Raw genomic sequence first — 23,718 nt, 5'->3', positions numbered from 1 at the left:
GTGTTCAGTATTTAGGCACGTGTGGGCCCGTATCGGGTACCTAAAAGTTAATGGTGGCCTTCACTGCTTGGTAGCTCGCAGGCTTCGTGCCTCGCTGGACTGCCTCGCAGATCTGAACCCTCCATCAAAATATATATATATATATATAACCAAGATGCCTAAAGTCTAAGGGTTGAATTAAGGAGGACCACGTGAAGCAGAGGCCTAAATAGACAGTGCTTAGAATGTGCTGGTAAAATCCAGACCTCAAAAAAGTCCACTCAAGCTAAGATGGAATCAAAACACTCCTCAGCCTCGGTGTAATGGCTGCGCAAAAATTTCAAATGGCATTCATTGCATTCTTATCGTGCCAAAGCATAATAACCAGATATGTTTTTTTGGGTATAAACTTTCTTCAAGTATACCACCTCCATACCATTCCAGTGAGAAGATATTTGTTTCCTCCTACTAGATGAACCCTGTTATTTAAATAACAGATATATATCCATACGGCTCTCTTGCATGTTATTTTCCTATATAAACCCTGTCTCCTATCCCTACTTTCCATCAGACAAGCATAATAATGAAGTTCAAAACTCTCCCTTGCGCGGGATGGATATTAATGTTCATCTTCCCCACAGTCTTTTGTTGTGATCGGTGTCTTTACAAATCAAAAGTGGCATATTACGCTTCTTCTGAGGCTGTCAATAGTAAGTATAAATGTTTTAATTATTAATGGAAGTTCAGCTTTTTAAGTCTGGTCTTTTTAATTAAGAACTAAGGATTAAGAGGTATTCATTAATAAGCATAAATTTTCTGAATTCTTAAATCTTATTTCTTGTTAGAATAACATATTCTACGATTTCAATAATAAGTATAGTATGAATTACAGTGGGAGCATGTGGGTATGAGTCCTTTGCATCAAACATGAGCAATGGTGACGTGGCTGCAGCGAGTCCCAAAATATATAGGGAAGGGATTGGATGTGGCTGCTGTTACCAGGTATGAACCAATCATTCACACCACCTTTATCTTGTATTGGGATCATGACTAAGATTAAGACTGTTTAATTAGCTTGGTTTAAATAATATTTATAAATGGTTTATTTTTAGAGTAAAAGTATTAAATAGTCAAAATCGATTTGAACTTTTATTTTGTGCAGATAAGATGCACTGATCCTAAGATTTGCACCGACTCGGGAGTAAAAGTTTTGATTACAGACTTTCCTGAAAACACTCAAACAGATTTTGTGGTTCCCAATAGCACATTTTCAAAACTGGCGCAACCCACAAAATCTTTTGAGCTTCTAAAGATGGGCATTGTGGATATCGAGTACAAACGGTCAGTAATTGGCTTTAGTTATAATGATAAGTAGGTGATATTTTGTGCAGCAAATCAAATCGCTATATTATTATTAGGATTCAACACTCATTCAGTCATGTTTCATTAGTAGTCATTCATGAATGACTTAAATGTCACACACTAAGGCTTGTTTCCTAGGCTAAAAATGTTAAATAGTCAAAGTTGACTTTCATTTTCAATCTTGATTGTTTGGTTCAAATCAACCCATCTCTCATGACAATGAATGGAACACTTAGCATTCCCTACAATTAGGTTATGCTAGGGACCCGTACTACTTCAATTTGAGCACTAGAACGAGCACTCATCTGAGTACTATTCCAACTCAAACATACTTGATTATGAAATTTCTCTATGATAAAACCCACTCAATTTATAGCTCATATCATTTTAAATTCTCACTATTCAATCCCACAAGCCATATGGGTGTTTCAATCTTGATCTATGTTTTCTTTTGGGCAGAAACCTATGACAAATGTATCATTTGACAAAAATCCTTCATTTCTTTCTTTGACAAAATACCATGTCCCAATTGAACATATAATTCAATTGAATACAGAATTGGAAGTATTTTAATGATTTGAAGAGAAATGAGTCTTTTGATAAGACTGTTTTATTTCATATTTTTCTTTGACAGAATACCATGTAAGTACCCAGGGAAGAATATGGCGGTGAAAATAGACAAGATTAGTAGTAATCCATACTTTCTTGCAGTGCAATTTTTGTACCAAGGAGGGCAGACGGATATCATGGTCGTACTGTATCTTCTAATTTATTTAACACTTTAACTTAAGAATCAAGGCTTAGTGTATGATGTAAAAGTTTCACACTTTAACTTAAGAATCAAGGCTTAGTATATGATGTAAAAGTAATCTGAAACTTAGAGATGAATGTATACTAATAAGTTATAATTGCAAAGCGGGAACTTCTATTTGAAAACACATGACACACAACTACGGCGCAACGTGGAGTTTCGATTAGCCGCCAGAAGGAGCTCTGTCTTTACAGATGCTTGTTACAAAAGGATATGATTCTTATTGGGTGTTGACCAAGGAGGCTGTGATACCGGCGAATTGGAGTGTGCGCTCTGTTTATGACACCAAAGTGCAGATCAACAAGAGAACTGTTCTTCCTGTGCCACCCTAGATTGGCACCGGTCTGAATAGTAGCATATAAGTACATGAATTTCAAGATTAGCCAGTGTGTTTTAAATTTCTATGTAGGGTTAGAAATAATTTTAGTTAGTCAGGAGGATGATGGTATGTGATATAAGATTATCTATAAAAGTTCAATCTTTAAGTAGATTTGGACCACGTTCAATTGTTAATTGAATTTGATAAATTGGTTCTCAATGAATGTCTATTTAAGTAAAAGTTATTTGTGATTTAGATATATGCTTATTCAAATTGTTATATTTATCTCTCTTAATAGAGATGTCCTATTTCAATTTATTTTTGTAAAACAAAAATGTTCTTAATGTTTAGTTTCAAATTATGATACTTAACTTTTGAAAAGAAAATAAAAAGTTTTTTAAGGATCAAGCTTGTAAATAATGGAAGTATAAATTAGTTTAAGGTGAGTATAGAGATAAAAAAATTCAATAATAAATGATAAGTTAGTGAACGAAATGCTTCATAAGTTAGTATTTAGTTTGAGATGAGATTTTATGATCTATTTGATGTGAGTTTGGCAAAAGTGTCTCTTTGTCAATGACTTATTTGAAATTCTATGTTGGATTTGTATCAAAGGACAAGTTTGTTGGTTTGAGATGAATTTTTAGCTATAAATTTGTCCTCAAATATTAAATTCATTCTAGCAATTGGTAATGTTTCTCTATAAAAAAAATTCTTGATATAATATGTCACCTCCTTTTGAAAGTTTGTCAACAAACAATATTTGAGAATGTCTTAAAAAATGCTATCACATTATAAGGAATTGTTGTTTTGACTGATCTGCCTGAATTTGAAACAATAATGAAATTATAGAGGAAGATAAGAGTGTATATATTATATAGGCCTTTTAGTGAACCAAAACAAAATGTGGCACTTTTAATTATTATTTTTATCAAATGATTTATTTATGGTCTCTAGATAATGTTGTATTCGTTTTTAGGTGATTACAATGAATGTGTCAAATATATTTAAATACTAGTGTGAAACACATTTTGTGAAACATGCAATTAATGTCTTGGTGTACAAGGGTGAAGGTAGTCAACTCACCAAATTTGATTTTGAATATAAATTAGAAATGAATAAATTTATAATTGCTCTTAGAATGATCTCCTTATATCCTTGGATGATTCTTCTATGACTCATAGGTGATTAGAAGGAAGAAATTGATTACCTTTAATACTAGTACATACCATAAAATTAATATGTGAAAAATACACAACTAGTCTACTCAAGGTGGAAGAATATTGAGGGATAGTTTGTTCAATTTGAATTTTAATGTAAAATTGGAAAGAGACATTCTCATGAGAAAAACTTGAACTTTAAATAAATAATGATAAAATCGATGTCACAAACAACTAAATAGAGGAAGGTGTGCATTAAATAATGAGATAAATAAGTAGATTAATAAGATAAATGTAAAAGAGTGTCTACAAATAGATAAGATACTTGATGAGGTATATAGGGGTATGGATTTGAAAATATACCATATTTAAATATTCAAAAAATAAGAATTCAAGATTAAAGACTTGTTAGGTTCACTAAGATGATATGCATGAACATGAGATCTTAGGCCTCTGAATCAAAACTAAGATCTCATATTTTTTTTACATAACATTGGAACACGAATACAATTCATTTAGTCCTAAAAGGAGAGATAAAAAATTTAATTGTGTTCCTTTATAACAATACAATTGAGATTATGAATTTTGTGTTTGAGATCTAGGTATAATGAAAAATTGACTATTTTAAGTAAAACAAAAAATTATAAAATAGAAAACCAACATAATATGATAGATTTTAATATAAGATGTAAAGAGAAACCTAGATTTATAATTTGGAGCTGAAAATGAAGGATGTGTATACTAGAATCCTAATCTAGGTGACGTCCAAACTGATAGGTCAATAGCGAAAAATGTAGATAAGAGGTGTTGTAGGTTTTTCTCCCACATATTGAGCTAGAAGATGTTAGATATGGTGTTGGGAGTCCTACTCCTAGTATTTTTGCATATTTTAAATATGAGATTAATGTTTTGGGTTGTCAACTATTCTTATCTCTATCCTCTTTTAATTTTAAATTAGGATTTACGAACAAAAAATTGGAGAAGAATAAATTTGTTGTATAGGGGTTTTCCTTAGAAGGTAGACCCTATGTTGAGTAGTGGCATACAAGTTCATGAATTTCAAGACTAGGCAGTGTGTTTTAGATTTCTATGCAGGGTTAAAAATAATTTCAGTTAGTGAGGATGATGGTATGTGATATAAGATTATCTACAAAAGTTCAATCTTTAAGTATATTTGGGCCACCTTCAATTGTTAATTAAATTTGATAAATTAGTTTTTAACGTATGCCTATTTAAATCAAATTTATCTGTGATTTAGATATATATGCTTATTCAAATTGTTATATTTTACTCTCTTAATAGAGATGTCCTATTTCAACTTATTTTTATAAAACAAAAATGTTCCCAATGTCTAGTTTCAAATGATACTTAACTTTTGAAAAGAAAACAAATTTTTTTTAAAGGATCAATCTTGTAAATATTGCAAGTATAAATTAGTTTAAGGTGAGTAGAGAAATAAAAGATTTCAATAATAAATGGTAAGCTGGTGAACGAAATGCTCAGTAAGTTAGTATCTATCTGAGATGAGATTTTAGGATATATTCGATGTCAAGTTTGGCAAAAGTGCCTCTTTGCCAATGACTTATTTGAAATTTTATGTTGGATTTGTATTAAAGGACAAGTTTGTTAGTTTGAGATGAATTTTTAGCTATAAATTTGTGCTCAAGTATTAAATTCATTCTAGCAATCGGTAATGTTTCTCTATAATAAAAAATCTTGATACAATATGCGACCTCCTTTTGAAAGTTTGCCAAAAAGCAATAATTGAAAATATCTTTAAAAATGTTGTCACATTATAAAGAATTATTGTTTTTATTGATCTCAGTAAATTAAACAATAATGAAAATTATAGAGAAACAAATGAGTGTATATATTTTATAGGCCTTTTAGTGAACCAAAACAAAATGTGTCACTTTTAATTATTTTCAATCTAATGTATTATTTAGGGTATCTAGATGATGCTTTATTCATTTTTAGGTGATTACAATGAATGCATCAAATATCTTTAAATAATAGTGTGCAACAAGTTATGTGAAACATGCCATTAATGTCTTGGTGTAGAAGGGTGAAGAGTGTCAATTCACCAAATTTTTATTTTGACTTTAGATTAGAATTGAATAAATTTATAATTGTTCTTAGAATGATCTCCTTATATCCTTTGGATGATTCTCTATGGTTCATAGGTGCTAAGAAGGAATGCATTGATTACCTTTAATACTAGTACATAACATAAAATTGTGTGAAAATTTCACAACTAGTCTACTCAAGATGGAAGAATGAGGAGGGATAGTTTGTTCACTTTGAATTTCAATGTAAAACTAGAAAGAGACATATTCATGACCAAAAACTTGAACTTTAAATCAATAATGATAAAATCGATGTGGCAAACAACTAAATAGAGGAAGGTATACAAAATAATGTGATAAATAAGTAGATTATTAAGATAAATGTAAAAGAGTGTGTACAAATAAATAAGAAATCAATATTAAAGACTTGTTAGGTTTACTAAGATGATATGTACACCAACATGAGATCTTAGGCCTATGAACAAAAACTAAGGTCTCATTTTTTTTTTACATAACATTGGAACACAAGTAGGCTCCATTTAGTCCTTAAAGAAGATATAAACAATTGAATTATGTTTCTTTATAACAATGTAATTTGGATTATTAACTTTGTGTTTGTGATCTAGATATAATGAAAATTGAATACTTTAAGTAAAACATAAAATTACAAAATATAAAACCAACATAATAGGTTAGAATTTGAAATAAGATGTAAAGAGAATCCTAGATTTATAAGTTGGAGCTGAAAGTGAATGATGTGCATACTAGAAATCCTAATCTAGGGCACATCCAAATTGATAGAAATAGAGAAAAATATTGTTGAGAGGTGTTGTAGGTTTATCTCCTACAAATTGAGCTAGAAGATGTTAGATATGGTGTTGGGGGTCCTAGTTATGGTGTTTTTGCATGTTTAAAATATGGGATTAATGTTTTGGGTTGTCTAGGATGCTTATCTCTACCCTCATTTATTTTTCAACTAGAATTTATGATCAAAAAAATGGAGAAGAATAACTTTTTTGTATAGGGGTTTTGCTTAGAATTCAAACCTTATGTTGACATTTCAACCTCTACAATAGCTATTTTTATGAAAAATAAATCTTAAAATTAGAATACAGTAAAATGAAACAATGTTAAAATAAAATAATCATATCTTAGAAATGAAAGTGATGGTGATGCAATGTTGTTCAGACAAGTACTTCAAATGTCAAAAAAAAAAAAAAATCTAGACATGAAATCATACTTGAATGCTCAATATGTTGTAAACTAGTCCTTGGAATCACATATGATCTTGGGTGAGAATGTAAATTCATTCCTTTTCCAAAAAATGAACTTTATGAATAATAGAATATTTGATTTATATAAGGTTCACAAGGTATATTTGATTAATTTAGTCTACTTAAAACTATCATTAATAAAAAACCTAAATTCTAATTGTGAATGCTAACACTAGCAATGACTAAAATTTGGTGTCACATTATTGGGAACCTTTATCCCACCATAATAAGACTCCCACAAGGGATTCGTGAGTATAAGTTTTGTAATGGTATATCTTATCTTAAATTTAGTATTTTATGACAATTTGAAATTTTAGGATTGATTTAAAGTACGAGATCTCTCAAATATGGTCTAGGAAAAATAAAATAGAGTTGGTACCAAATAAACTATGAAATTGTAAAGTGCTATGATTTATTAAACACTACAAAAAGTAAGAGATTAAGTGCATAGCTTTATCGTTGGAGATTAATATTTGATTACTTAATATGTAAAGGGTATAGAAAATAATGAAAATATGAAACTAAAAAATAATAATATATATAAAACTATTCATTTATGAAAAAATAAGAGAGGAAAAAAGGCTAAATTCATAATAAGTCTATATAATTAGATTTTTGTCAATGATATTTAAAAGGTTTTATAAACCTTTATTTTCCCATGAGTAACCACCTCCGAGACTATAACTTTCCAACTAAAAACTATAAGTTGGCACTTGTTGATTAATATAAATTATAAACTAAGCTATATGATGTAATGAGATAACATTGCCCGTCATTAGATTTATCCAAATAAGGTTGGAAGTTATAAGGGTTTTCAACACAATCCTTCTCGAATAGAAGCACCTTCACAAATCCTCCTCGCTCACTCAAGAAACACCAAATTGATTGTGTCAGTGGATCTCCTGGCCGTGGAATCTAAAATCATTTGCTATGCTCAAGAAACATTGAATTAACTCCAATATTCACATTGTGAATGCTCCCACCTCTTTTACACAATTAGACATATTTCTTCTAAAATTTCACATCTCTATAAGTGTGCCTAATGCCTCCTCCAACGTTGGAAAATTATGATGTCAAACCCCCTCTTCTATTCTAAAACACACATATATCAACAGTGACCTGATCCACTAAAATTGTTTTCCATTTCATAATTACAATGTATGGATTTTTATTTTTTGAAATAGTAGACAATTGGAATAATTAATTCAGTTGTTATTTTCTATGATTTTTAATATTGATAACAAATTTTAAATTTAAATATAAAAATTTAGAAATAAATAATCAAATTTTAGAAATTATAATTGAAAAAAGTATATTGAGGAAAAAGTATGTACCATAACAAAATATAAATGTCTTAATCTATAATAAATATAATTTAAAATTAATAAATTAGCTCCAATTGATGTACATTTCTTTAGATAGATGTCTTTAAATAGGCTTATTAATTAGTTATCAAGCTATTGATTTAAAGTTTATATATGTATAAATAATCACTTTTAACTTCATAAAAGAATTTCTCTCATGAAAATTGGTGAGCAAAAACTATAATATTCTCAGGCTTATGTTCAAAACCTAAAAATCCTTGTGGGGAATCTTGAGTAGGTAAATTAGAAAAAGACTATTATGGACATGGATGAGGAGAAGGTTGTTGGCCCTAAAGAGGTTTTTTGGTTCAAGAAAGAGGACCCATGCTAGCACAAAGAAGAAAGCATGGAAGATTAATAAACATTGACGACCTAAAGAGTGTTGCTACAAGGATGTTCAAAACCTAAAAATCCTTGTGGGGAATCTTGAGCAAGTAAATTAGAAAAATACTACTTTGGACATGGATGAGGAGAAGGGTGTTGGCCCTAAAGAGGTTTTTTGGTTCAAGAAAGAGGACCCATGCGAGCACAAAGAAGAAAGCATAGAAGATTAATAAACATTGACGACCTAAAGAGTGTTGCTACAAGGATGGATCATATGGAATTGGAACTTGCAGAGCTTCTCAAAACCTTGTCTAGCTTTTCTTTCTACTAGTTTCTTTTTGGTTGGTTTTTGTGTTGGGCTGAATTTTTCTCTTGTACAATCTTTTCTTGTAGGTGGCTACAAGTGACGAAAAAAATTCTTTCTTTTTTGTTAAGCCTTAGTGCTTATATGATTGTAATGATGTTGTAGAGGATTTTCAATCCCTAAAAAACTTATTTTTCTCTTAATAAAAAATAAAATAAAAATAATACATTTGTATGATGATATTTTTTTTTATCGGTAATATTTTTCTTTTAATTATGGGGAGCAAGGATTTGAACCTTGGTTGCACCATTAATAGTGCAACCACTACAACACATAGTGATCCCCAAATTGAATGATGATATTTAATCCTTAATACTTTATCTAAATAAATATAAAAATTTACAATGAAATCATTACGTTGGATTTCAACTTATTTTTTGTTGTGTTTATATGACATTGTTTTGAATCATGAATTAACAATGAACTTTGTGAGATCCATTATGTGCACAAGGATTAAAAAACTAGTCATTTCAAAGTGTTGCTAATAACTGTTGTCACAAAGGTTTGCACCCTTGTTCGAAGTTTTTACCTAAGGATAGCCTTGTGAAACATGGAAACAACCTCCAAGCTGTGGGACTTGAACTGTGAGGTTGAGTCTCCAGAGAAGGTCGGTTTCATTTACTATCAGGGTGCACCTAACTACTCTTGGAGAGGAAAAGGGAGAAGGAATGCATAGAAGAAAATCTACCTATTCTAACCTAAGGTGATGCACCAAAATACAGTGTTCAAACTAATCTCTGCCCATACATGCACTATTGAACCATCATGACTCCAAAAGATATACACATCTAGACTTGATTTAATCTAACAATCACATGTAGATCAAAAAAAACAAATGAATGACACAAGGAAAGAGAGGATTCACTTATATACCATTCATAGGCCAAAAGAGATACAATCATGCAAGATTGCAGATATCTACAATACACCAATGAGAGGCAAATAGTTCTTGCACTTCACATCAATGGTTGAAGGAGATAAGAATGTCATGTAGTTTAGAGGAAAAAAGGATTTATAGTGAAATTACAAACCAATATCAGAGAAGTTAGAGAAGAGTCGACCAGTACAAAATATACAAAAATTTCCTTTATAGCTCAGGCATAACTAAGATATTTTCTAACTAAAGTTACTCCACAACCACTGCCATTAAGTCTTGATAAAGATCTGGAGAAAATCTGATCCGGGCAGGTATTCAAATACAATGAAATCTAATATTCTGTCGAAATAGGGTCTCGAGAAGATAGGAAACGATGCCATTAAACAATTCTAACCAAAAATATGGATAAACTGGGGGGGTGGAGTGTTTTCCTGTTGTTTATTGGGTTCAGCATTCATTCGAGACTGGTTGGAATTGATCATGAGGATCAAATCGCGCAACAAAACTCAATCCCCTTTGTATCTAGCTCGTGAATTAGAAAAGTTAGCAAGTCAACCGAACTCTGCCAACAGGATGAGCCACATGGGCCAATAGTCTTTCAATTTTTTGCCACCCCGCAAAGTCTCCACATGGTTGACCACATCTAAATGACTAATCAAACCACCCTTTCAAAACCCTGACTGTGATATCTCCCAATTGCCAGCCTTAACTGTCAACGCTAACTACAGCATTAACTCCCCAGGCCCACAACTCATAATGTTTAACTTCCTCACATCTCTAGAATGCAGGAAAGTGTTGATCATTGATCTCCATGAGATCAATGATCGTGAAAGATCTTATCATACTGCGCTTGCCCCTCAAAATTCTTGGGCCTATGAACCACTCAGCATCTGACTCAGCCTGACCCTGCCCCATTTGGCATCACCCTACGGCATACAAAACCAACCTGACCCCACAAAGACACATGGCAGCGAGGCGCTTTCTCGTATTACTTAACATCCTTGCACTTTCATGATGCAGGGAAGTGCTAGCCCTCGATCTCATTTGAATCTAATGGTGGAAGGTACAACTGAGAAGATGTGACATCACTGTAACTTTAGCTTTTATTCCTTTGGACTTGCAAGGACACATGGTGACCTAGTGCTTGCCTACATTGGCAAGAAGTATGACAAAACACAGAATGCGGGAAAGCAGGCGCCAATCAAATTGCCAGCTGGACTGACCTTCTTCCTTTCTGCGGCCCATGCAAGAATATTTGCCTCACCTACCATGAGTCACAAAGGGGCTTCCCTAAATTATGTAAAGGTCATTTTTTTTGAGAAAGCGGGAAAGCACCTACCGTAGATTTTTGCAAGATCTGACAATGGGGAAAGTTACGGGTAAGTAGAAATAAATTTAGGGAATATATGGGATACAATAAGGTTTTTTACTCATTTATTTTTTGTATCTTCATGGAATTAAAATAATATTAAAGATGGGAAGTGACCGTTGGGTGGGCTCAAGTGTTTGAATTTCAATTTTTTGGCAGGAGGCAAAAATAAGTAACATTTTGGTGACTCGAAGGGGACGCAAGCTAGCTATGCATATGACCAATGACCTTATGCATCCATTAGGCCATAGAGTCGTAAAAGATTTGGATCAATGCACTATGAAACCCTAACCCTACCTTTGCAGTAGTAAAACATTGAAAGCTCTATCTCTGCTCCTCTACAACTTAGAAAAACACATGTGCTCGTACACTTCTTGGAAAGCCAGAAACCAATAGGAAGAAAACTAAGCTACTTATGTACATGAAACCTCAACCCCTGTCAGAAACATAGTTTGAGGTAGATCTCATTGATTGGGATAGGCAAAATTTCACCACCAGGCTTGCTTAATTGAAAAGCATTAGCCTGCTTGCAATTGACAATCACATAGGGACCACTCCATAGACAATCAAATTTTGAGTGTCTCCTTAGCTTTGCCCTGTCCACATCCCATTTCAAAACCAAATCACCTTCTCTAAAGATTCTGACCCTAACCTTCTTGTCAAAGCTCCCTTTCACCTATTACTAATGTGTTTCTAGGGTTTGCATGGCCTGACTTCTTTTCTCTTCCAGCTCCATCAGCTCTGTCATTCTCACTATCATGGCATCATCTTCAATTAGCTCCAGCTGATGAGCTAGTTCTAGGGATGGAAATTCTAATGAAATTAAAATCCTTTCTTCTCTACTATATACCAACATAAATGGTGAATTTCCTATTGACCTCTTAGGTGTTATTCTGTCAACCCACGGTACAGTCCTCAGCTTTTGATGCCAACACCTCTAATTATCCTCTATAGTCACAATTCTGTCAAGGAATTCAACGATTGAAGATTTTGTGGTGTCCTTCAATGCAACTGCCTCTATCCATCTGGTGAAGTAATCTATAGCAGCTAAAATCCATTTGTGACTAGAACTAGAAGAAGGATTGAGAGGGCCTATGAAATCCAATCCCCATTAAGCAAAAGGTTGGTCCACCTAAATGAGATGAAGAGGAAGAGCTGTAAGCTTTTGCTTACCAGAAAAGAAGGCACATTTTTCACACTTCCTCACATACCTATAAAAATCATAGAATAGGGATGGCCAGTAGTAACTAGCCCTCATGATCTTCATTGCAGTTGTCCTTGCTGAGAAGTGACCACCATCAGGACCATCATGAAGCTCTTTGATCATTCTTTTAGCTTGGTCTATGTCAATACATCTTAATAGGGCTCCATTAAAATATTTCCTAAAAATGATACTATCAACTATGACATAAGGAATTGACTGTAATATATATTGTCTCCTTTTAGTTCTATCTAATCCTTGAGGATATCCATTGCCTAATAAGGAATTGTTCATATCATCCATCCAATTCCTTGGGTCATCATTTCTTGTCTCTTGTTGTTATGTTAATATCATAGCAACTTCCTCATCTGATTCTTGATATGATATCATCTATTTACACAACACCTTCCCTCTTACCAGCTTGGTGATCTGGATGTCAACATCATATTCCATTACTTTAGTAATCCAACCAGCCCTTTTCTCACTAATATATTTGCTCAAAAGGAAATCCTTCACACTCACATGGGGTACTAACAAATGAATTTTATTGTGAGATAGGAGGTATCTAAATTTCTTTAAAGCTCTGATGATTGCAAGGGCTTGCTTCTCTACATAGTTGTATTTGTTTTCATACTCTTTAAGCCCTTCACTAAAGAAGGCTATGGGATGCTCTTCATCTTTATCATTGTTTTGAGTCAAGATGAAGGAGATACTTGACTCACCGCCTAGGGCATAAAGGATGAAATCCTTTTCAAAATTTGGATTAATGAGAGTAGGGGCTAAGGCTATGGCTACCTTGATCTCTGCAAAACTTTCCTTCCCTTCCTTGGTCCATGCAAAGACCATACTTTTCTTGAGAATAGCCATAAGGGGTTTTACCATGGTAGCAAGATTAGGGATAAATCTTCTTACAAAATTTATCCTACCAAGGAAACTTTGCAACCCTTTTTTATGTTTGGGAAGAGGGAGATCAAGTATTGCTTTTGTTCTTTCTAGATCAATGGTTAAACCATCCTAAGACACAATGTGTCCAAATAAGTTTCCTTGATTGGTAGCAAAGACACACTTGCTTGGGTTAAGGGATACCCCAAACTCTCTACACCTTAAGAACACCTGTCTTAAATGATCAAAATGATCTTCTACATTCTTTGAATACACTATGATATCATCAAAGTAAACTAATACAAACTTTTTGATCACATTTTTGAAGGCCATCTCCATTTACTTCTGAAATGTAGCACCTACATTGGTTAGTCCAAATGGCATCTTACAATAAGCATAAGTACCCCATTTGGTGGTAAATGCAATCTTGTACCTATCAAACTCTTTGACTAGCACTTGATTATAGACAGAAAATCCATCAAGAAATGAAAACCTCTTTGAACCACTGACCTTGGACAAAATTTTCTCCATTGAAGGGAGAGGACGGTGATCTTTAAGGGAAGCTTGGTTAAGGTACCTAAAGTCCACACACAATCTAATTTCTCCATTATTCTTCCTAACAGGGACAAGGTTTGATACCCATGACAAGTGCTTGATGGGGAAAATTATATTGGCCTCAATCAATTTGGATAGCTCCTTTCTCATTAAGGGTTCAATTTTTGGATTCACTGGCCTCTATTTTTTTCTTACTGGTTTGACATTATCAATTAAATCTGTGGTATGCTGAAACAACCTTCGGTCAAAACCCTTTAAATCATCATATGTCTAGGAAAATACATCATTAAATTCTTGATATAGATGAATAAAACTTTCTTGCTCAATCTCAGAACATACCTTCCCCACGTTTAAGGATTTCCCATTAGCCACCGTGACTGGGATGTGATCATCTTCGTCAGTAGCTAGGTTCATGACTCGGCCTCTCGCTTGGTCATCAAGATTGAAAACACTCTCTAAGGTAATGAGACCCTTAGGCAATTTTTTATAACTAATATTAATGATTTGATCACCATACTGATCCTGTAGTCTTGACTGGTTTCTATCTAAAAATTATGCTTCATTCTGTAAGAAGTTTACAATTTGTTCATTAGATTCAAACACTTGCCAATGGATGTTGTTGTCAGGGATGGCAAGCCTTACTACCATTTTTATTTTTTGCTTCTTCTTCTTCTCAAAATTCCTTGGCACATCATGAGATGCACCTATTGCTGCAAGCCTATTAGCATATCTATTTTCTTTTCTAAGGATGCTTTGAATATTAAATGCATTGAAACCCTCAAGTAAATCCCATACCTTATGTTTATAAGACTTGAACAAACCATTCTTGGTGATATTATGATTTCTCACTTGATTAACCACCAACTCACTATCTCCATATACACTTAAGGCTTGAATTCCTCTTTTTTGAGCAAGTAGGAGACCCTAAATCAAGGATTCATACTCGGCCACATTATTAGTGTAACTAAATTGGAGTCTAAAGGAGAAGTAGTACCTTACTTGTGCAGGAGAAATCAACATCACACTAGCCCCTGATGCATTCTTATTCCTTGAGCCATCAAAGTACATACTCCATATCCCACTCACATCTTCTTTAGTCTCCACAAGATTGGGAACTAGAGCATCCTTCTCTAATACACAATATGTACTGAGGCTTGTCCCAAGAGTTTCTGACATAAGATCAAATTGATATGCATTAGCCCATTCATCTAAGAGAAAATCAGGTATCTTTGCTAGGGAATTGGTAGGCTCATTCATTATGTCATTGTCATCCATTTCTAGGCTAGTGCAATTCATGTTGATGAGATTAAGGGTGTAGGGTTCAGTATGATGGAGGGCTTGAGGCTCTACTCTAATTGAAGATTTGGTCTCATATCTTGTTCTAAAAGACATACATGACCAATCAAAAGATATGTAACCACCTATTTGGGCAGTGAAGTCTCTTGACAGATAGATGGCAAAATGTGGCTTGACTTCAACAACGGATATATCTTGAGTTACAGTACAAACAAGGCATGCATGTAGGGCCATTTACACAATCCTAAGGGTCCCTATAGTCTTGATAGTACTACCATCCAACTATAATACATTTTTAACAATTGGCTCATATTTCATTTTCAAGGCATCAGCAACACACCTAGGCATCACTGAACTACTAGCCCCTGAATCAATCATGCAATTGTGGACTAGTTTACCCCTATAATTAGAGAAACATAAAATGGAGGGGGTCTAACCTTTTTACTTGTTTCTTCCTCCCTCGATGGTTTTACTAGGCTTGTGGCACTTTCCATGCTGGGTGGCTAATCCTTTCGTTCAATACTTTCCAATTCTTGCTGTAGCAACCTCTTTTGCATGGGTATAGTAGCAACAGCATCCCACATGGAAATATTCACATTTTTCCTCTTCATTTGTTCTACCACATTGAATGACATAGTAGGTACTTTGGTAGAAGCCTTGGGAGATAAATTTGTAGGAAGTTGAGATGGAACAACCTGAGGATCACTTACATCCTTTCGGCCATTATTTCACCTTTGCTGCTGGAAGGTATTTGATTGATCATTTACTGCTTGTTCATGAGGTATTGCATTTGAAGTTGAGGCATGATTGGGAGGAGGAGGGGTAGCATCTTCAATAGCTCTTCCTTTGCTCCTAGTGTTGTGAGCAATGGGATCCTAGTTTACATTACAATGTTCCTCCACCTAATGATTCATAAAGAAGCAATCACCTTGTCCTTGTATATACAAGGCATCTTTAAATTGGTCCTCCTTGTACAATTTTCCTATTGCAAGCTCTTGGATGGTCAAAGCCAAATAAGATTCAGCCTTTTGACACATGCAACAGGCATAGGAGTAGTTATAGGAGGGACAAAAATCTTGATCTTGGGCCATGTTGTTTTGAGAAATAATGGCCCTACTTTGGTTGACATTTGAGGTTGAAGCATGGCTATTCTACCTATTCTAATCAAAAGAATCGTTCCCATGATTATGATTTGGAGGCCTACCATTGTTTAGAGTTTGATATTGCAATTGATGAGACTTACTACCTTGAGCTTGTTGTCTCTCTAAAGTCACCACCTTGTTGTTCACTTTCTGCATCACAAAGAAGCTATCCTCCAGCTTCTTCTCTTGGCCCTGCAATCTTTTATCTATGTTCAGCATCATAGATTGCATCATCTCCTTTATTTCATCTATTCCATTTGAAGATGTGGAAGCTTGAGGGACTAGAGCAAGGGATTGTGATGTGGAAGTTGTGGGAAGAGGAGCCATTGTTGGTTGGTGATTTGGAACATCAGGAAAGAAAGGCATAGGAGGCCTCAGAGCTAGCTTACCTCCTTGTATTAGGATGTTTTCTAACTTTATTGCTATGTCATAAGCATTAGACAAGGTATCTCCTTCCATAGTTTGGATTGTAGTGGCAATGTCACTTTTAAAAGCTCTAAGGTAATGCAAGAAGGCATTACCAGGGGTAGGTTTTACTAAAGTAGGTATTCTATCCCATGTATTTTGAAATCTATAGTCAAAATCAGTCATACATTCATGGGGGGCTCTTTTTATAGTAGTCAACTATTCTAAAAGTGACAAATGGTCACTTTTGTCCTCAAAGTGTTTGCATAGTCTTGCTCCTAATCCATCCCAATTTGCTACGAAACCATGAGCCAAACCTCTATACCATTGTAGTGCTTTTCCTTTCAAGGATGAGGCTAGAAGTCTAACTGCAACATCCTCCTCTATAATATCATTGATATTACAGACATTTGCAACTTCTTGAATGTGTTCTGAAGGAGAGATAGAAGTTTCACCAGTAAACTATGGTATACTTTTGAGTGTAGCTATTGGTATGTCATGTCTTTGGGCAAATAAAAGAGGACTTCCACCATTAAAGGTGGCAAATGCATGAGCCCTAGGCTATGCCATATAGACAAGTGATCTATTGATATGTGTTGATGGCAATCTAGGCTGAGATCTAACAGTAGGAGAAGTAGAGATTGATCTTGCAGGTGTATTTGTTACTATTGCACTCCTAACTGGTGATAAAGATACTCTAGTCTTGCAATTGAAAGCTCTTGGTACTGAAATTTACCTCTAGAAGATGCCCTTGTTTCAGCTTTGGGCATGAATTACTGCAACTTTGGTCTGGAACCAGATGTATTTGAAGCTAAGAGTTTCCAAGTACTTGAAGAATGAATCCCTTGAAGGCTTGAACACCAAAGTCAGTACTATCTCCTTGGTATTAATCTTGAAATCTTCCTTTTGACACTAGTAGACTTGAAATTTTTTGAATACAGTCCCACCGGGAGTGCCAAAAATTGTTGTAACAAAGGTTTGCACCTTTGTTTGAAGTTTTTACCTAAGGACAGCCTTGTGAAACATGGAAACAACCTCCAAGTTGTGGGACTTGAACTGTGAGGTTGAGTCTATGGAGAAGGTTGGGTTCCTTTACTATCAAGGTGCACCTAACTACTCTTGGAGAGGAAAAGGGAGAAGGAATGCATAGTAGCAAATCTACCTATTCTAACCTAAGGGGGTGATGCACCAAAATAGAGTGTTCAAATCAATCTCTGCCCATACATGCACTATTGAACCATCATGACACCAAAAGATATACATATCCATACTTGCTTTAATCTAACAATCACATGCAGATCAAAAAAACAAATGAATGACACAAGGAAAGAGAGGATTCACTTATATACCATTCATAGGCCAAAAGAGATATAGTCATGTAAGATTGCATATATCTACAATACACCAATGAGAGGCAAATAGTTCTTGCACTTCACATCAATGGCTAAAGGAGATAAGAATGTCATGCAGTTCAAAGGCAAAAGGGATTTACAGTGAAATTGTAGAGCAATATCAGAGAAGTCAAAGAAGAGTCAACCAATACAAAATCTATAAAAATTGCCTTTATAGCTCAAGCATAACTAAGATATTTTCTAACTAAAGTTACTCCGCAACCACTACCATTAAGTCTTGATAAAGATTTGGAGAAAATCTAATACAAGAACAGATTCAAATACAATGAAATATAATATTCTGTCAAAACAAGGCCTTGAGAAGACAGGAAATGGTGCCATTACACCATTCTGACCAAAAAGATGGATAAACTGGGGGGGTGGAGTGTTTTTCTGTTGTTTACTAGGTTCATCATTCATTTGAGAGTGGTTGGAATTGGTCATGAGGATCAAATCATGCAACAAAACTCGATCCCCTTTGTATCTAGCTCATGAATCAGCAAATTCAGCAAGTCAACCAAACTCTGCCAATAGGATGAGCCACGTGGGCCAATAGTCTTTCAATTTTTTGCCACCCCGTAAAGTCTCCACACAGTTGACCACATCTAACTGACTAACCGAGCCACCTTTTCAAAACCATGACCGCGATGTCTCCCAACTACCAGTCTTAACTGCCAATGCTAACTATAGTTTTATCTCCCTGGGCCCACAAGGACACATGTCCTTCAAGTGCTTTCCCTCAATGTTTAACTTCCTCACATCTCCAGAATGCAAGAAAGTGCTAATCGTTGATCTCATGGAGATCAAAAATTATGAAAGATCTTATCATATTGTGCTTGCCCCTAAAAATTCTTGGGCCCACGAACCACTCGGCATCTAACTCAGTCTAACCCGACCCCATCTGGCATCACCCTGCGGCATATAAAATGAACCTGACCCCACAAAGACACGCGACAGCGAGGTGCTTGCCCGCATTACTTAACATCCTTATGTGGGGAAGTGCTAGCCCTCGATCTCATTTGAATCTGATGGTGGAAGGTACAACTAAGAAGACGTGACATCACTGCAACTTTAGCTTTTATTCCTTTGGGCCTACGAGGACACGTGACAACCTAGTGCTTGCTCGCATTGTCAGGAAGTCTGACAAAACATAGAATGCAGGAAAGCACGTGCTAATCAAATTACCAGCTGGACTGACCTTCTTCCTTTCTATGGCCCATGCGAGAATATTTGCCTCACCTACCACGCATCACAAAGGGGCTTCCCCGCATTATGTAAAGGTCATTTTTTTTTAGAAAGCGGGAAAGCGTCCACCAAAGATTTGTGCAAGATCTGACGGTGGGGAAAGTTACGAGTAAGCATAAATAAATTTAGGGAATATATGGGATACAATAAGGTTTTTTACTAGTTTATTTTTTGTATCTCCATGGCGTTAAAATAATATTAAAGATGGGAAGCGACCGTTGGGTGGGCTCAAGTGTTTGAATTTCAATTTTTTTGTGAGAGGCAAAAATAGGTAACAATACCTACTTAAATATGTTCCAATAACCATGCCCTACAACTAGCTCATAAATTACCAATATTTGTGTATTAATGTCCTAATAAAATTGCACTCCTCTAATTAAAACTTAACAAATTTCATCTACTAATACAACAAATGAATGACAATTAGTACATGTGAAATATTTTAATGAACTTTTATTTTTCTATATATGAATGATTGTAATAAAAATGCTCCATTGTACAATTTAATTGATCATTAATTCATGTTCTCAAAGTGGTGCCTTGTGTCCACTCCTTGTCAGGATAATTTTTTTAAGGATGGAGATGGCCCAATAATCATACTTTTCAAAGTTTCCCACTTAGATTTGTGTATAAATAGTTGCTTCTTCCATTCAGTTTTCCCACCAACTCAACATCAAGTGGTAGTATAACCTAAAAAGATCATCATGGAATGAGTTAAGTGAACTCATCTAGAAGTTTAAAGTTGATGCTTAGGCTTAGTTGCTGGCATGGAAAATTTGCCCCTGCTACCTTAAAAGATGGACTATTAAGCACACCTTTTTGTTCAGCTCCCATGCCCAACAACTCTGGAGATTCCTCTTTTCCACTTTTTCGACTTTATTCCCTCAAGCTTGGTACTAGATGAATGCCTTTCTTAGTCTTTCATCAACCCCTACTATTATCATGCATCCTTCAGGCACATTATCCTTAAACATATGTGTATAGTTGTCTTATTATGATATTTGGGACTTCTTGGGAGGTCACACATACCTGTACTACTCCAGCTTGAGCCCGCTTAACTACAGAGTTTCCTCCATCGTTAAACCCACTCTATATGGTTGTCTTTTCACACACTTTCCATTCTTCTCAGGTTTAGTATTTGATGGCCACTTCAGATTTCTCTCCTCTACTTCTTACTTTTAAAGCTGCCCTCCAGACCAACGTCGAGCTCAAAAAGTCTCTTGAAGATATACAATATCAGCTTTGTATGTTTGAAGAAAAGTATAAAGTGTAGGTAAATCAAGCTGCCATCAAATATTCTTGAGCAATGTGCTTACATCAAAGAGCTCAAGTTTATTGAAGTTGGTTGTCATGTTTCTCTAGAGGAGTCTTGTTGAACAAATATATGTCATGGTTCTTTCAGCATGGAATACAAATAGCTTTGTTGTAGCATTGCTTCAGCATTATATATTAAAAGATGCTGATATTTCGAAGGAATCGCCTAATATCTGGAAAGAAGTTTGGAAGTAAATAACATTTTCAAAACTGTTGAACTAAGATAGTCATTTACTATAATAACATTACTTGTATCTATTTCCATATATTGGATAAAAAGGTTTATTTTTGTTAATAAAATGCTTCTTTCAATAAATAAAAATGAATCTAACAAAACTTAAATCCAAAAGGACTACTTTCCCACAAACTACAAGAAGAGTGGCTCATTATGAAGCCAGGGTCCATTCATGCCCACTGCAAATTGCCACTATCAATATATAAAGGCACATCGTACTCAGTGGCTTCCCTTTTAATGCACGCATTGAATTTGGGTATATTTGCTTCTTTCAAAAAATAGCACGTCCATAGAGTCGGTAAACTGGAAAAGGCTATGGGCCTCTCAAAATACAGTTGGCCACCATATTTTTGTTTTGCATTCCATGGGATTAAATAAAATCACTATTTCCCATGTATAATTACCTTCCTCTCACGCGGCCTTCTTGAATTTTAGTTTATTATAAAGTCTTCTTTGTTTTTCTTATTTGTCATCTATATAACAATGGAGTTGAAAAAGATATGTGCTTTAGTTTGTTGTTATTTAAACATTGTCTCTTGAACTACTAGTTTATAGACATTGTCTTCTTCAACAACTATTTATAGATTCAACAACTATTTATAAAATATAGGCCAATATGTATGGTTCAAAAACTATATAATTAAATAATAATAACAATGTTATAACTAAATTCATTCCAATCTTATAATCTATCTTACAACTATACCTATATACTAAAATGACAGGATTTGAATGATTTGAAGGGAAATGGGGCACATTTGACAAGAATATGTGTTTATTAATTTCATTTCACAGAATACCATGTGAATTTCTAGGGAAGAACATGACAGTGAAGGTAGACAAGATTAACAATTACCCATACTTTCTTGCTCTTGCTCTACAATTTCTATACCAAGGAGGTCAGACGAATATCATGGGCATTGAAGTTGTTCCTGTAAGAAACATTCATCTTATTCATGACTGGATATTCAAACCCTTAATAAATTTGAGTGGGTATAAGAAAGATAGATTTTTTTTTTTATATATAAATATTTGATGGATGTCATCGACAAACAAATTTTAGGTATTTGATACAGACCCAGCGTGCCTGAAACCTCTTCAACTAAGAGCATGAATACTTTTTAACATTTGATCTTTCAAATATTTTTTTTGAATATGTAATTTTAATATTTTGATTAATAGAAAAAAAATCTATTCATAAATTTATTGAATTAATTGAGGTGGGATCTTCGGGGTGGAAATCAATGAGGCGTGACCTTAGGGCGATGTGGAGTATGGAGCAGCCACTAGAGGGGGAAATGTCAATAAGGATTCTTGTTACTAGTGGATATGATGGTTTTTGGGTGTGGGCCAAGGGTGATGTTTTGCCTTCTAATTGGAAAGTGGGTTCCATTTATGACAGCAAAGTTCAGATCAAAGAAATTGCACAGGAATGTTGTTCCCCTTATATTACCAAGTTGTAATTCATGTTTCACACATCAATGCTTGGGATTATTGTGGTCCTCTCCACTACTACAACCTGAACTATATGGGACAATAATGCAAAGGAATTCTTTAAAAATTATTTTGATTTATTGGTGGGTGGAAGAGAGTTGAGGTTGACTGATCGGACACAAGTCTAAATTTTTTTAGAGAGATCATAATTTGTAGAAGAAAATTTATTTTGGTGTAGGGGAAAGAGAATTTAATAGTCTAGGTATGCATATATATGATTTCTAAAAGTCTATTAATAAGTTTCAAATGTATCTATATTCTAATTCTTTTCTAACCTTTTTAGTTCAAAATATGTTCATTTGTATACTCTTATTGGAACTTGCGTACACTATTACATATGTGCATAAGTTCTAGGGATTTTGAGGGCATGATTATTGGGGCATCTTTCAAAGTAGTTTTTAACTCTTTCAAGTTTAATGAATCCAACAAGAAACTTTGTTAATATTGAAAAAAGTATTTTTATTAGTGTTGCCTTGGTCAAGTGTCAGAAATTTTTTTATTAGTGTTGCCTTGGTCAAGTGTCAGAAATTCCATCTTTTTTAGTTTAAATTGAGCCAAAACATGCCTGACTTCGAGCTTTAGAATGGTTAAACTTTTATCAAATTTTTAGTGATTTATAATTCCAAGGTCTTGTTCTTGTTCCCAGTTTAGATATCAAGAGGTGAAAAAAAATGTGCTCAAAACATGCAATTGCATTCTAATTCTTAACCTCTCTGACCAAAAAAAAGGTTAAGAAAAACACTCCCAAGGCCTGTTTTGACCACCAAACATTAAGGGCCCATTTGGCAACGAGAATACAAGCAGAATAGGCATATGTAAATTCTTAAAATTTTGAACTTTGTTTGGATGCACCAAATCAAAACTAGAATATGAAATAAAATAGGAATGTGTATTCCAATTTTGGCCCAAAAATGAGATTTTGCAATTCCACCCAAATAGGTGGAATTCCAATATGTATTCCTATTCCAATTTTATTTATTTTAGAAAACATAAATTTTTCGGTCCATGAATTTCCCATCAAATTCTAGCTGAACCAAATAGAGAATAGGAATATGTACCCCCATTTTCTATTCCAAAATAAGTATTCTAGAATAGCTATTCCTATTCCCCCAACCAAATGCCCCCTAACCTCCCAAATCCCAAAATAGGCTAAGCGAGAGATCATAAAAACATGTTTTGGAAAAAAATATGAACCTTTCTTCATCAAATGGAAATTGAGATGTTAATAAACCTCAATAAAAATTTAGTTGAACGCTCATGCCAAAACACAAAAAGATGGAGGTATCCAT

At 34.3% G+C, this 23,718-nt stretch overlaps 1 protein-coding gene across 1 annotated transcript; it reads left to right on the top strand.

The window, feature by feature from the left end:
- The first annotated feature begins 562 nt into the window (after window positions 1-562).
- Window positions 563-22,398, top strand: LOC149575201 (expansin-like A3). The gene is made up of 5 exons (XM_089816009.1): window positions 563-689; window positions 872-981; window positions 1,142-1,320; window positions 21,731-21,869; window positions 22,156-22,398. Exons 1-5 carry the CDS (start codon window positions 563-565, stop codon window positions 22,396-22,398), a joined length of 798 nt encoding a protein of 265 aa, XP_089672135.1.
- Window positions 22,399-23,718: the final 1,320 nt, after the last annotated feature.

The sequence above is a fragment of the Cupressus sempervirens genome, chromosome 2, assembly GCF_028749045.1.
Source record: "Cupressus sempervirens isolate cs-2001-9-10 chromosome 2, ASM2874904v1, whole genome shotgun sequence".
NCBI lineage: Eukaryota > Viridiplantae > Streptophyta > Pinopsida > Cupressales > Cupressaceae > Cupressus > Cupressus sempervirens.
The sequence above is the reverse complement of the archived record's forward strand: the minus strand, read 5'-3'. Positions and strand labels throughout refer to the sequence as shown.